Raw genomic sequence first — 15,985 nt, forward strand, 5'->3', positions numbered from 1 at the left:
GATTCAATAGAGAAGAAGAGGTTTGCATCCTATATGGATAATAATGCATTTTGACTGGACTTGGCAGAAGAAGCCTTCTTGTTGTGAGACTTGGCATTAACTCAGCCCAAGGGAGTCATTAATTTTTTCTCATGCTCCTTGTCAAAATTAATTGCTGTTTTAAATAAACCACAGTTTATTTCTCAGTTGAAAATTATTATAAAACATGCGGTTATCAAAAGGTCACAACTTTGTCAGCATTAAGTGCTTTTTTATCTGCAATAACATTCATTTATGTAAGAAAGCTACCCCTATTTCTTATTTTTATCAAATGGATTAAATCCCAACGATATTTGTACTCTCATGTAGTGTGGGCTTTCCAGAGATAAGTGTAGAAGTGAGGTCATGTCCTCTTTTTTTAAATACAATTGTTATTCATTCCTGCAACACAGGAACAAGTTGTAATTCTAATCAGCTAGAATTCATGCTTAAGAAATCAGAATAATCAGAGGCAGTGGAAAAAGTCTTTGATAACTGTTTCTCAAAGGAAACTATCAACATTATCAGAGCAAATAGGCTCAGTGAATTACAAGGCAGGGCACTGTGGAGGCAAGGGAAAGTTGCTTATGAGATGCTTCTTTTGACTCTTTCGTTTGCTGTTTGCTTTTAAAACTTAGAGGCACAGTCATCAAACCCCTTGTGATCTTTAGCTGTAGTGAAACAAAACCTTATAATATCACAGGAATGTAGGCACTAGCTGAGTTCATCCTGCACCCACAGTAGCTGTGCTCTTTCCTCCATTGGGTTGCCTTGAAGCCCTTCGAAAGAAAGAGGAAGACAAGCCACTAGGTAGAGACAATGCCAGTGTCCTGTTCTTGAAATATTTGATTACTCTGTATCTAGTTTGCGTCCTGAAACTTGTCCTGCTACGTGTCCATCAGCATGTTTATCCCATGGATGTCAAGACACTAGGGCAGAGTCTACAAGCCTGAGGCTTGATGCTGGGAATTTGCTGTGTAGGCAGCTGGGAGCTAGTACCTTGACTCCAGCTGGGTTTATGGCTTGGGTGCAGCACTGTGCAAAAGCTTCATGTCCAAGCTGCTAAGCCTGCGAAATGGTCTACTGCATCACATGAACTGCATGCAAAAGTAACCACTAGCACGGCAGTACACACAGTGCGATCCCTGTCCTACAGGCATCCTGTCCACGTGGTGGTTTTGTGAGTAGCCTGTGGAGAAGAACCTCCTCTGGGGTGACACACTGGATGTGCTTGGGCTTGCCCATACTCTGAGGGATGTCTGAGTAAGGTCACTTCCCACTCAGGGATCTCTGTGTAGTCGTCTAAACATGCCCAAAGATGCAGATTGGAAAGTACAAATTTGCATTAGTAGGTATTTTTTGTATCTGTCTTTTAAACACATAGCTGCTTGGCATTCTTTTTAACTGCAGTGCTGTAGCACCGCAGTCACTGTTACAGTAGGGTAGAGAGTGGTATGAAGTTCTGTTATGGTAGCTTTCATGAGAGATGCAGATGGCATGTTAGATATATTTGCTAGGAATAAATGACAGACAAACTCAAGTTTTAAAGCTCTCTAGACATAGAATTTTGATGATATGATGAAAGGGAAATTAAAAGGACACTCTAAAGTGTAGCAAACTTGATTTCCACACATGCATGCAGTTATTAAAGGGCATGGTAGCTTCAAGTTGCTACATTAGTTTCAAAGTATCGCTATTAGAAGTTTCACCAGTTTTTACACCATTTAATAAATCAATTACATTTTTATTTCAGATGTTGATGAATGCCTTCAAGACAGTGATATTTGCCTCAGAGGAAACTGCATGAATACTGATGGGTCTTACAAATGCACTTGTCCAGATGGTTTCCAGCAGATAGCAAATAGGGGATGTCAAGGTATGAAATAACTATAAAAATATACCTGGATCATTACTACAAATGTGGCATCATGCTAAGGAAGATAAAGTTGTTTAATTTGTCATTTGTAGTACTTTCTTACTCATTTTATGTGGCTCTCTGTAAATATATGCTGAGAAATTATTTCAAGAGGCTGAAATCTCAGCCTTCATGACTTGAAAGAGAATCTATATTAGAACTAACAGAGATACAGTGCTGCGTTTTCCCGAAACCTGGAAACATTTGACAGAACCTTCTGTGTTTGTGAATCCGTGGTATAACAGGAAGAGCAGTATAGTTAGTGTCACGTCACATTAGATAAACCTCTCTCACATCTAAAATGCTTGCAGTACTTTGTGGAAGATGGGTGGGGAGGGAAGAGAACGTGTTATCTGAGGCTGAGTCAGCATTGCCAAACCCAGAAAAATATTTCCCAGCTTTTAGTTGTGAACGAACCCAACTCCATGTTGGCACAACATCCAGGCATGCCTCACTGTTCCCTTTTGCTCTCCATTTTCATGAAACGAGAACCATGGTATTACAGCTGGGAAGTGATAGCATGTTTGTGCTCTGCATGGCAGGAGGACCAGGGGACTGGACTTTGCTTTGGCTGCTCTCTTATGCACCACTTAGGCTTGAGCTGAGAGACTGTATTCTAGCTGATCGATGTTGAAGATTTTGTGACCAACAGTAAAAGTTCTGAGTATTCTATGTGACTGCCTTCTAATTCAGAAAATGAGGTGTTTAACATACAGAAGTGCTATAAGTAGACCTTGCTTTAGCAGGGAAAAGAGAATTGATCATAAGCTGTAAATCAATGCCAGCTTTGATACCACTCCACTATGTAAAGTAGTACTATATCAACTTCATGTTTTAAATGAATAAATATAATAAAACTGAAAGCACTTGTGAGCCAACTAAGGGACACAGAGTATTTTTAACAGAAAAATGTGAATGAAAATTGGAAATCATTTCAGGTGAGAGCACCACACTTAAGAAGACCACCAGCTCTGAAAAGTAACAAGATGCTGTTATTATTATAAGAGGGGAGTGAAACTGCTTGAGAAATAGACAGATCAATATCAAAACAAATGGAAGGAAGAAAGGGGGAGCTGATATACGGAATACTGACAAGCTAGAATAGCAAAGAAGTGGACACAGTGAAAGAACATAAAGGGAGGTCTCTGACCAGCAGAATTAAGTATGGTTAGACTTTTACTTTGTTGACTGCTTGTTGTTAAGCTGTTGCAGGATGCAACAGTAGAATTTTTATTTGTCAAAGATGGAAATCTTCAATATATTTTCTTGGCCCGTATCTTGTACTGATCAAAACTAGCCATACTTGTATCATAAATGATGACTTCTTTGCATTTCAACAGTACCTTCAAAATATTTTAAGCAGCAGATAAACTGAGACATTTTTAAATGATTGAAAGCTAGTTCTATCAGAGTTCTGTAATAGCAAGAAAAAAACATACAATTTTTGAGAGAATTTACCTGGTGAGATTAGGGGCATGATAAAAGATCCAGATAATAGGCCACTAGGGCGGAATGACCTTGATCACATGGTATACCAGTATAAGCAAACAATGTGCATTTCAGTATATCCAGTTCTGTACTGAAGAAGAAATCTCAGTCATGCTTGTGGGGTAGTGGACTTCCTTCTGGGGTGCAGTTGCTGAGAAGCATTTAGGGGTCAGAGACAGCTGAATATGAGCATCCAGTGCAACCTTGTTGTCAGTAGGACTAATGCACTCCCCAGAAGATTGGAAAAAAAAATCAGAATATCCAGCAGGAGTACGCAAGTGTGTCTTACCTCCATTTCGCACTCATACAGCTCCTCTTGGCACACTGTTGTACACTGACATCCTGGTGCCCACAATTCAAAATGGATGTTGATTAGCTGAAGAGTCAGAGATGAACCCAAAAAAGCTGATGGCCTGGGGGGAAAAGGATTGAATACTTTTAAGCTGTTGATTTTGTTTGGAGAAAAAAATAAAAATAAAAAATGAGGTGACTTGATCATAGCCTTATTATGTTCAAAGGAAACCATAATTGAAAGTAGAGAGCTATTGAATTAAACTGGCGACTTTATCAGACTGCAGTGTCTGCAAGTTGAATGTGGACTAGACTAGAAATTAGGAACATGCGTTCTGGTAAAGAGCAAAATTGAAAAGAGTCCAAAACATTAGAAAGTGTGCAGTTTGCTTTTTCAGATGAATTACTCAATTTCCCTAACATTGTTAATTTTGCTTTCCTGTCTTTTGGTACATCATTCTGCCTGACGTAATCAGCTGGTTTGGTTTCCAGTATTTTTCTGGCAGTTTTAAGAAACTGACAGCTTAGTCTCGAGAACAGTGCGGGTCCTGAGAAGGTACCGTACTATCCTTGTCGTTGCGGATCTCCCACCTTCCCTGACTCTCAGAGAGCTTCAGGAAGTGTGTCATCGGTCGGCATTTACTATGAATTCCGAGAAAACTTTATACATGTGGGTGTTGTGTGAAGCGCACTGATGTTTCCCTGCGCACCTCATACAGATACTATCCTTCCCCAAGCTGCCTCTGTTCTTTCCGCATATGTGCTGTGACTTCAGGACACTGACCGGGAAGGTTTACACACAGAACTAAATCAGTTTGTATCTAAAGAAAATTCTATAGGGATGTGATGGGTCTTCAAGTGGTGGTATTGAAATCATAATTTCTGTAGTCCGTCAAAATTAGTATCTACCTTAATGCATTTTGTATGGCTGTAACAATGGCCAGAATCTAAGAACAAAAGACACAGTTAAGAATTTCTGCTATCTGTGATGATGGATGAATGAGCCACGTGTGTAAGTTTTGTTTGTAAATTTGTGTTTGATCTCAGCATGGTACTGAAAACATCTTAATAGGTTTCTGTAAAGCAAAATGTGAGAGTGCAATTACAATGCGAGTGGTAATTCATGTGAAAGTGGTACCACCTTACTGAATGGTTGCTGTCCTTACGTTCTGATGGCAGGTTTTGCTCTTAGGATGAGATACCAATCAGAAGAAATGCTTGGTTTTCAGATTCACAAGTTTGAAAGGCAGTGTTTGAAAAATGTTTTCTAAGTTTAAAAACAAAAAAAAGCGATGACAGACTCTTATATAGCAACCTTTTGGGACCATTCCCATTCCCTATCAGCAAAAAAGAGCGTTTGGCATTAAACTGTCTAAAATCAGCCCACTGGGAAAAAACACAACTCCAGACCTGCTGGTAACATGTGGAGCCAGATGTACAAGCTGACCAGTATGCAGCAATCAAAAAGCAGTGAGATGGAACCGTCTGAGAATTCCCCTCGTACAGAAGAAATGCTGGCTAGTACAGAGCTTATACTGATACCTCACAAATCACTCTCATCTGCTCATCCTCACTGCAGAGAGCGATACAGTGAAAGTATGATGCAGCAGAACATACTGATGCCTACACAGAGTTTAAGAATGATCCCAGAAGATTTGGTTACTCTGGAAAACGAACTCTGTTTACATAGCTGGTGGAAATAAAAGCTGCTTTTAAGACTAATTGAACTTTGGCTTAATAATAAGGGTATGATGATTTGCAAAGCTATTAATGTCTCTGTGTTTTCAGATATCAATGAATGTGAGAGATCTGACCTCTGCTCACCTCACGGGGAGTGTCTAAACACGGATGGTTCCTACCAGTGCGTATGTGAGCGGGGCTTTTCTGTGTCTGCAAATGGCCGAACGTGTGAAGGTGAGACCAGTTACAATAATGCATTCCCATTGATTTGCTGTTAGTAGTTGGGTTTCAAAAGTAGTCAGTTTGAGTCTAAACCTCAGACCCACTATTAACTTTGCAACCTACCACGTAAGGGCCATTTATTCTTTCTCTCATAAATGCACAGTGCACTGTCGCTCTCTGAATCATAAGAAAATGCAACAGGAAATGTACAAAATGGGCAATGTAATGGAGTTCATGTTTACTTTTCCCGATTTTGAACAATTTTGCAATCTTAACATTGGATTATTTTTTTATATTTAGCAAAATAAATTAGTGAAAAAGAAGCAATCCTGATCTATGGCAAAGGAGGGAATGATATTCTTATGTTAAGATAGATGAAACCAATGGACATCTGTAAAAATATTAAAATCTAATCATAGATGGGAAATTATTCCTGTCTTATAGCAAGGACAGAAGGAATAAATACATATAAAATGCATGTAAAATGAATGTGGAACTCAAGTTTCTTATAAGTTTCAGTAGGTTAGACCTTCCTGCCATAAATATTTAGAATTATTTAATTTAAAGCTTCTTACGTGCATCAGCAGCAAACGTGAGCTGCCCGAATGTTCTCATTTGTTTGTGAGGCAATAGAACCTTGCTTGTCAAGCCTTTTTGTTTTTTAAAAAAGACGCAGATGAAGCATCCATACAACAGAAGTAACTCCAGTGAGAAACTGTAGTAGAATGCTGTCTGTGATAGAACCTCAGGCATTTCGAAATGGCAGGAATTGAGTAAATCACAGTAATTAGCTAAATCCGTATGTGATTGGCTTTCATGAGCCAGCTCTTCATAGTTCACTGTAGGGCTAGTGAAAAGTTTCTTCCTTCAGTGGAGGGTTTGTATTGAAACTTCTCTCGCTGTTGCATTTACTCCCCCTACTTTTTTTACCAGAGGAAAGGCAGCATTACAGCATTATTATTTGATCTGGCGTATAACCTTGCTGTATAGTTAGTAATAAAATAGCTAATGAAATGAAATACAGTACTGGCAAGAATACTGTTATGCTAATGTATGGGAATAAGTGCTGTATATTTAGACATGGCATCAAACACCCTATTTGTCTTTTAATTATTATTGATAAGTAAAAAAAAAAAAGAATCCTGCAGTATTTTTGGTGCTTTTTCCTCTCTAAACATTTACTTTCTTTTGTAATCATGGCGTAAGTTGAAAGAAACATTCTCTTACTGCCAAGACAAAAGCCTGGTCAAGCAGGCTAGAGAGAGCAAATCTGAATAACTCCAGTGATGGATGGACAAGGCAGTATTTTGTCATTTCAGGGAGTGGGGATAATTCCAAAGCGTGTTCGTGGACACTTTTGGCAGCATGTATACACTTCACCCAGTGTTTAAGAAGGATATGGTTAAATATCTTCAATTTCTCTGCAAGAAAAGTAGTAGCAGGTGTTTTGCCTCACTGTCGAGCATAGCTAAAAAATAAAAAAGCGGTCAGAGAAGAATGCAGCCTGCGCTTAGTAGAAAATAAACACTTTATTCCAAACCAAAGTTAGAAGAACACTTAGCCTTGTGAAATCAAGCTCTCAGAAATTAAAAAAGGTAGAACTGAATAGAAACACAACTTTAAAAAAAAAAAAAAAAAAAAAAGTAGTCAGTGGCATCGAAGTTTTAAGGCAGGGCATGCACCAGAAACAATGAGCCCCTCTGTCTGGATCTCTGACAGTTAATAAAGCAGCACAGTTCCCAGGGAAGGGTTACCATCGCATATGATGAAGTAGTACGAAGTTAAACTCCATTAGAACAAAAAAGCTAAACTTTTACCAAATAGAAAAAGATGAAATCACAAGATCTTATTTCCAGGATTGTGAGTAGTTTTGGAACTTTTTAATAAAGAATAAAACAACAAGTACAAAACCAGTTGAGCGTGCTTCACAAGTAATTGGTGGTGTGTATGGAATACAGATCAGACTTTATATTCAGCAGTTGGAAAAGTATTTTAATAACTTGGCGAAGCAAGGCTACTTCTAGTCTTCTGAAGCAGCAGCACTCCTTTTCTACCAGGGTTAGTTTCTCCATTCTGCCATTTTAATAAAAACAATTCTGGAGTTGAAAAAACTCATTTGAAGGGTGCAGTGACCGCGACAGAAGGCAAGACAAAACAAAAGGATCAGAAACAAAAGGAACCGTGACATTCCAGGTACTGAGAAAGGATGTGGCTTCCAGCCACAGGAGCTACTGTTCTTTACACTAGGTGCCTCTCTGAATTTACTTCTAGTTGAGTGAGTGAGAAGAACTGTTTATACCATCAGAGAAAGAACCTGAGAAAATTTTGCTGGATTCGCACACCTCTCTGTACCTGGGGAGCAGATTTTCCATATCTCCAGACTGGTTTTGTACGAGTTTGACTCATTTTTTGAAAAGTCAGAAACAACAACAACATAAAACGTTTAAGAACCCCATGTGGTTCAGTTCTGGTATGGAGTTTTCATGGCCATTGGCCAAAGTAAACTGAACAGCTGTGGAGACTGTGTCTTCTTCCAAGACGCAGACAAACTTTTGTTGTAGCGGTGACATTCCACTGCTGCCTGGCCCCAGGCTCAGCAATCCGGCTGTGCCAGGCTCCCTGAACAGGAGGCTCTCGGAGCACTCCCTAGCTCCCTGTCAAGCTCTCTGGGGTTCCTGTAAAGGCAGTATTTTACCCAGTTGGCTACTAGCCAACTATGCTGACAAAAGCTCAAGTTAGAGGTTCTCTGATGCTTATGTCAATACCCTGCCCCAAGCGCCTCTTCTGTCTCCATGTCTAATCCCGTATGTCTCTCAGCGGCTCCCTCACTTTCCCCTCTCTCTGCTCCAAGCCCTGAGCTTCACTGCCTGCCTCAACAGGCACTCCAGAAAAATCAGACATCCCACCAGAGCTCCCCGACCTCTGCTTCTTCCTTCCCCCTCACCTCCTGCCTTGCACCCTGCTCTCCTTTCCTCGTCCACCGAGTAGGTCACCGTCCCAGCCTTCTGGCGTGCAGTTACAGCACAGCACAACCACAGTTCTGCCTGTATATAGGGAGGGCAAGTCTGCTCCAGGAAAAGGAAGGGTGTGGTGAATCTAGGGCTCCTTCTGGGGCAGAGTGGTAGCTGTTACGTGGAGTAAGTTTTATGCAGTAGAGAACTCGACAGCTTCGCCAAATCTCTGGTTAAATACTGGAGCAACAGAGCTCGGGCTTCGGCCAAACAAATTCAGGTGTGCATCTCCAGAGCGTGCCCGTGAGCCACCCTCTTGTTTCACAATGAGTGGCCACAGGCTTCAGCAGCCTTCTCACGTTTGCTGAGAGACATTTTAGGGCACCAACTACTTCTTATCTGGATGCTGGCTAGAGAAGTAAGAATGCAGAGGGAGAAACAAGAACCTCTTGCCCGCATCACTGCAATATTGGAATGACCATCCAGCATTGTTGCCTCTAGACGGCCAAAGTCTTTATTCAAATATTCACTTTTTCTAATTTTCTCATGACAGGGACTTTTATGTACGGCTGTTCCGGGCAGCCCTGGAAGTCTCAGAGTCCAGGCTCTGTTTCCCTAAGTACAGAACTGTCCTAGGAAACAGTTCCTCTTCCAGACACTTTGCCATGTAGTGGATTTCAGTGAGATTTCACCAGCGCACGCAGGTTAAGCATGCCTTCACCTTGCTCAGGCTGGCAGCAAACAGGAACGCAGCACCGAGCTGCACAGCAGCACACCTGAGCGCACACGTGTCCTGCCTTTCTTCAGGTCCTGGTGACGTTAGATCAAAGGAGTTTTGATTAAAGCAGGCAGCACTGAGTCATGGATTCTAAACCAGACTGTAATTACAGAGAACTGCTTTAGTCACTGTATAGACATAGGATATATTAGTTTCCCGTTTAGTTTTTCCCCTGGCTTTGTCTCCATATAGCAAGAGAACTGCCGATTACAAGCCTCATGCTTTACAGGGTGATTAAAGAAACAAATGCCCTTTCCGGCTGTAAAACAGGAGTCCTTTGAGTGAGCTGTCTAGACAAGGAAAAATATTTGGAGCTTGGACTTTCTCTGTAATTTCCCATACACTGAAAGATCCAGTCATGTTCAGACTGTGTACTTTTTAAAAACGGAACAGTCTTCTGTGGCTATATTATATACTAAATTAGGACACTTGCTACAATCACAGGTTTTGTTTCTGCAGCTTTTTAGTCAATGACCTTAGTTTACCTTTGGAGAAGCAGCTGCATGATCCATTCCCCTACCTGCTTCATTTAACATTTAGCTATTAAGTAAGAGAAACACTGTAATTTAGGTAATTCTAAAATTCCCAGTTGTCGTTTCTCCTATCTAGGCTTATAACAGGGTAACTGTCCTGTGGCTCAGGAATCTTTGTTACTAAACTACAGTTGGTCACTGGAAATACAAACACTGCATTATTGTCTGTTGTCTTAAATTCCTGGCTGTCAGTCCACCATTGTTTACTCATTTTGAATTCCTCTTCTTAACTTTTCTTAGCAGGGTTTTCTGAATAAGAGATATTCAGATCTTTTGACCAGGTATGTGCAACTGACCTCATGAGGCTAAATATTAAAATTGGGTACGTTATGCAGGTACAGTGAACAGCAGCAAGAGGGAGGGACCAGAAAAACACAACTATAAAGAATCTATATCTTCTTTCTCCCAGTGACTCCATCATCTGTGGAGTCCATCCCAGTGACTATGCATCATTTTTAGAATTCTGTCATGGTGACTGGAAAAGGAAAGGGTATCAAAGGTAATACCTGACCTTTGACAAGGTCTTTAATACAGATACGTTGCTTATTCTTGTTGCTAAATTAATTCTACTAGAGAGGTTTTGTGCTAGACTTTGGTAAGTTCAGTATGGAGAAACCACCCAAATTTTCATATTCAGTTCCTTAAGAATAAGCATACTGGCTACTGTATTATTTGCCAAATACAAACAACCCTTTCTAAGATAAATTCCTTCAATATTTTTCCACTGTTGTTTAATAAATCGAGATATAAAGACCATCAAAACCTTTATTTACAAAACCATCAAACTAAATAAATTACTCTGCCTGTTCCATCTGCAAGTACCTTTTTTATAGGTCCCCTAGATTTTGGTCTATGTAGCACATACAGTTTTTGCATGAATTTTGTGTTTTAGCTGAAGGTTGTTAACCAGTGGATCAGTTCAGTAGGAGAGGTGTATTTTCCATCACTTAAACATCCTAAAGTGAAATTAGATGCCTTTCTGAAAAAGATGTTAAAATTCCAGAGTTTACTCTATTGGTACAGAAATTGCCTGAAACAGCTTTTTAACCTATTTTAGAGGTTGTGGGTAGTCTCTTCTGGCCTTAAAAAAAAATCTATATGCCATTCTAAACCTGTTCAAACCCCAGCCATGGTACGTAGGAAAAGCTGGTTTTCAAGACCCCGAAAAAGCTGCTCCCTGAGGCAGATGGAAGCACGTGTGAATGAATTTGAGCACTTGGGGAGCAAGAGGGCAGCACAACAGGTAACGTGTGTGGACGGTGATGACGTGCTGCTCAAATTTGGATGGCCTGGGGAGCTGTGACCATGTGGTTCGAAGACTGAGAATTAAAAGTAAAAATGTCCTTGCTCGGCGGGCACTGTCAGGAGAAAAATGAGGTGGTGCTTTGTTGACTTTTCTAGGCCTTTGTTTGACACAGCTGCGAAGAGCTGGAGGAGCAGACAGGACTATGTTTGAGCCCTAATCTCTCCTTCCAGAAAGACACAACGCAGCCCTCTGCGGCGATGCAGGGTTCAGTCCCACCAGCTCTTTAGTTCAGAGAGTGCCTAAGGCTCGCGCTGGAGGTGGCTCCATCACATGAAGGTCTACTCTAATGTGCACAACTAACAACAGTACCCCGATAAATCAAAAGTGAATCACTTTATTCATCATTTAAAATGTAATTACCCCCAAGGCACAGTGCAAAGGTAATTCCAAGCAGACAGCAGCCTTACAGTCATAATGGTTTCTAGGAATGAAATATAGCAATAATTTCTCTGCTTCAAACTGCAGGGGAATTCAGAAGGCAGAAGGTACTAATCCTAGTGTGCTGGCAGGTTCCCAGTTTCAGTTAATGTTTTTCCTTTTGAAAAACACACCATGACAACTTTAATGACCACAGATGGTCAGGGCCTTGGGTTTAGGTCTTTCTTCGAGTGCAGATAAAAATAATACATTCCTAGCACTTGTAATATGCTTACAAAAATAAGCCATGTTCTGCCACAAGCAGCTCTGCTTCGCTATAGTTTAATGGGCAGCTGAGTCAAGGAACAGACTCATGCAAGTGACTCTTGTGTAAAGCCAGCAAACCACAACAGGGAACTACAAATGGAAGGGCCAGCACAGAATACAGACGTAATTACTTCACCTACCTGAGTAAGATTATTCATATCTGTAAACTTACAGGATTAAAGCCAGAAGGCTCAGTTCACAGATACCTACCACGTACACATACACCTTGGAATTTTCTTCTGTGCTGAGAGCCAGAACGAGATCTGTGCAGCACTTCCGCGCGGTGGTTGCAACCCAACCCTTGAACTCTTCTTGTAGGCACAATGGGTTCTGTTGCACACGTTGTTAACTGTAAATGCTACACTGGAAGAATCTGTAAGTCAAAGAGATGGTCATATTTAAACTATGTCTTACTCTGTGGTATGTCGCATCATGCCATGATTGGCAGGTTTGGTGGAAAATATAGGAGACAGTTGACCAAAACTGTTGTCTGACATAAGATATTTCCTACAAAGTTAACACTGAAACAATTTCTTAAATCATACATCTGCTTACATTAAATTTTTGTCTTGTCCTTTGTGTTTTCCTTCCCAATGTATAGAGGGGCATCACTGCATCTGTTGGCAAAAACGGTCCATCTGTTGGTTTTCTGCACTCTTCATGAATGTCTGCCTTTGACTGTCACATGGCCTCTCTGATGTTAAAATTCTTCCTTACAGATGTTGATGAATGTGCAAACGGCACAATATGTGGCAGTCACGGGTTCTGTGAAAATATGGATGGCTCCTACCGCTGCCTCTGTTACCAAGGGTATCAGGACACTCAGGACGGGCAAGGGTGTACAGGTGAGTTCTTATGTGCAAGTAGTCATTTCTGCAAGGTCCTAGTGAGCAAAATGCATTTCTTCACAAGAACGTTTTTGTTTTCCATCATTTTTTGTAAAAGTTGTACCATTTACTAGTAAAATAAGGTTGAGCTGTGCTTTACTCACTGAACTTTGTGCCAGATGGAAACATAATTGCATATCTGTTTAATGAGAACCTATTATTAGGGTTGAATGGAAACCAACAGCAAATAAGCTGAGCCACTCATTTTATCTCTTAAAAAAAAGAAAACCCACTATTTCTGCACGTCAGGACTATTCACAAATATAAATTGTAATAGATTGAATTTAATACTTTAGCCTATTTAAATGCAACATCTGTTTAGTCTCTTAGCTGAATAACCAGAACTCTGTGCTACCCCCTACAGGAAATAACGTCTGGCATGTGGTACAGCCAGTCTGAATTAGATGGCACACCTCCCTAGGCACAGCAGAGTTGAACTGATTTTAACATTGGCTTCGAGCTCCAGGAAAGACACCTATCACCATGAAAAGATGTGAGATTTTTGTAGATATGTAAACACTGCACATTTCTCTTGTGAGTAATAGGTTTCCAGATCTGTTGTTAATAGTGATGATTGGACCTGAAAACCATCTGAGGCAGCACAAGTTTCTAATATAAAATTAATACCAGATCAAGGAAAGGTATTCATTACGCAATTTCTTAAGCCAGACTCAGGATGAAACACATTTACCACAAACAGAGACCTGAACAGAATAACAAACAGAGAGGAGGAGGTAGAAGTTTTACAGAAGTGTTTTCTAATATATTAAATAGTTTTATTACAAAATTCTTTATGCTGTTTGGCACTTAGTTTGCAACATACCAATGTGTATTTTTGCATACAGTGACTTTTCAAGAATGGAAACAATTGAAGCACAGAAAGAAACAAAAAAGACAGAAAGCAAAAAGCTGGTGTGAAACCAAATTTAATTTTGAGTTGCCAGTGAAGTGATTCTGCACCATAAAGTAATACCTTAGGTTTTTTTCCTGTAATCACTGTAAAATATAAAATAATCTTTAAAATCTTGATGCCAGTTATCTACCAAAACAATTTTAGGAAAAGGTAAGTTTGTTTAGTTCCTGGCCAGGCAACATCCCCACAAAAAAGGCTTATTCCTTATGACAGGAATCGAGAAAAAAAAACACAAAGGAAAACCTAAAAGTGCTGAGCAAACAATAAGTTAAAATGCATATTTATATAAAACTACGCAAAAATGCACTTTCATTCATATGACTAGATTTTCATTCTTGTTGGATAAGAGGAAAAAAGGATAAATCATTGCCTCACGAGTTGTACTTTAGGCAACAGTTACAGAAATGCCTGAATTGCATTACATAAATTATAATTTTCAAATTCTGTCATCAGTAGACAAAGTAGATTTTCAAATGTAAACTTTAGCAACTGAAAAGAGAGTAAAGTTAAATGATCCTGACAGTATTTGGTAACCCTTGTCTGAACAGCAGACAACGTTCAGGATAGACTAGTTAGCAAGTATATAGAATCCGTGGTAAAAATATGTGGGGTTTTTTGGGAGGTGGTCTGCAGCGTTCAGCAGGGGTTCCCTCGGTGACCTGGGGATAATTCTTGTAGGTTCCAGAGCAGCCTGTGAGGCCGTGCATACAAGAGGCTGGGGGGGGGGGGGGGAGGGGGGAGGAATTCACTGTTCAGTGTACATTCACAAAGAAAATGGGATTTTGAGGAGAAAAGGGAATTCTCTTTTCATAGTACAGTCTGAATCGCACCATAACCTACTCATTTTGCTCCATAAGTTCAGTGGAAGTTTGATAATAAAGATAAGAAAACAAATGAATTTAGTCTGAATCTTAATCCCAACATAAGGGTAGGGTACAAAGAAAAGCAAGTATTTAAAAATGAGCAAGAAACCAAAAAAAAACCTGGAAAAAAAAAAAAACAACAAAAAAGGAAAGCCAGTGTTCTGCTCTGCAAGCAGCACCTAATCAGCACCAATAGTCTATAAACTGTACTGTAGCTTTCAGGGGCCTTTATTTCAAAAGACTGACTACTTGTTTATGAATCCACTTAGGTATTAGCGAGTTTTTAATCCTTCCCCAGAGATCACATCTGTAATCTGGCAGACAATATTGGCACAGATACAGCAGATAAAAGAACAAACTGTCAGTAATGGGTCTGAATTGATTTATGTTTGGGATTTTTTCCCCAGATGTGAATGAATGTGAAATGCTGAGTGGAGTATGTGGCGAAGCCCTCTGTGAAAATGTCGATGGGTCTTTCCTGTGCCTGTGCTCTGATGAAAACCAGGAGTATGATCCGATGACCGGACAGTGTCGCTTCCGTGCCTCACCAGGTAAAATGCCAGCAGATTTTTGCATGCTTGGCACTATTTCCACTGCGTATGTAATCAGTGGAAAGGTAATGTTGGTTTAAATGCCAGTGTTGATTTAACTACAACAGAAAAATATCAAACTTTGTCTTGACCGTACGTGGATGAGAAGAGGTGTTTCTAGGATGGAATGTTATCAGTGAATCATCAGCAGAGAAAATACAGCAGAAACACCTTCTAAATTTTATACATCAACAGGCTTGGTAATAATAATGAACAATTACAGCCGTTAAGAGTAAACAGTCTCATTTGCTGTACTGTTAACAGTGAAATGTGATATCGAATCAAATCTATGGCCTGAGTGATTTTACTTTTTGCAAATATCCACTAGTACGCTTGGGTAATGTTTAAGGAAGCATATGCTTAAAAAAATACTTGTATATAGCAGTGTCCTCTTAGCATTTTCTAGTCCTAACATAAGTCCTCAGAAAAGGTAGTTGGGAAAGCAAAAAACCAAAACACTGAATTGTTGTTGGTCTCTTGGAGTGCCTTTTTGAGTGCTCTTGATTGGTTCACTTTGTCTTTTGTCCTGTTTTTCCTAGTAGTCCATTGTACTGGATTTGTGGGCTTTTGGTTTTGGGTGTTGCAAATACTATTGGAAATACACTCATTAAAACATAGTTTAGAACTCTTAAAGTTGCCCTCACGTTTCTACACTGATCCAGTTTGGAGAAAGGAACAGGCCCACAATAAGGAGCAACAGAGTACAATAAATGAAGGAATTCACTTGCATGGCATTTTTCCCCCTCCAAAACGCAAACCTTGGTATTTGTATTTTGCTCTTACACTGCAGGTTGGTCTAGCTTCTGGAAAGTTTTAGAATAACTGGTTCTGGAGCCAGGGTGCAGACTCTGCAGCTTACAAGGCTG

General features: G+C 40.0%; 1 protein-coding gene across 8 annotated transcripts in view; it reads left to right on the forward strand.

Moving 5' to 3' along the window:
* Positions 1 to 15,985, forward strand: part of LTBP1 (latent transforming growth factor beta binding protein 1) — a 197,264-nt gene that overhangs the window by 150,261 nt on the left and 31,018 nt on the right. For all 8 annotated transcript variants that reach the window (XM_040611957.1, XM_040611953.1, XM_040611952.1 and 5 more), the window contains 4 exons: positions 1,772 to 1,894; positions 5,501 to 5,626; positions 12,586 to 12,711; positions 14,937 to 15,080. In XM_040611957.1, coding sequence (XP_040467891.1) covers positions 1,772 to 1,894; positions 5,501 to 5,626; positions 12,586 to 12,711; positions 14,937 to 15,080 — 519 coding nt within the window. The remainder of the gene's footprint in view (positions 1 to 1,771; positions 1,895 to 5,500; positions 5,627 to 12,585; positions 12,712 to 14,936; positions 15,081 to 15,985) is intronic.

This window comes from Falco naumanni, chromosome 12 (genome assembly GCF_017639655.2).
Source record: "Falco naumanni isolate bFalNau1 chromosome 12, bFalNau1.pat, whole genome shotgun sequence".
NCBI classification, from domain to species: domain Eukaryota; kingdom Metazoa; phylum Chordata; class Aves; order Falconiformes; family Falconidae; genus Falco; species Falco naumanni.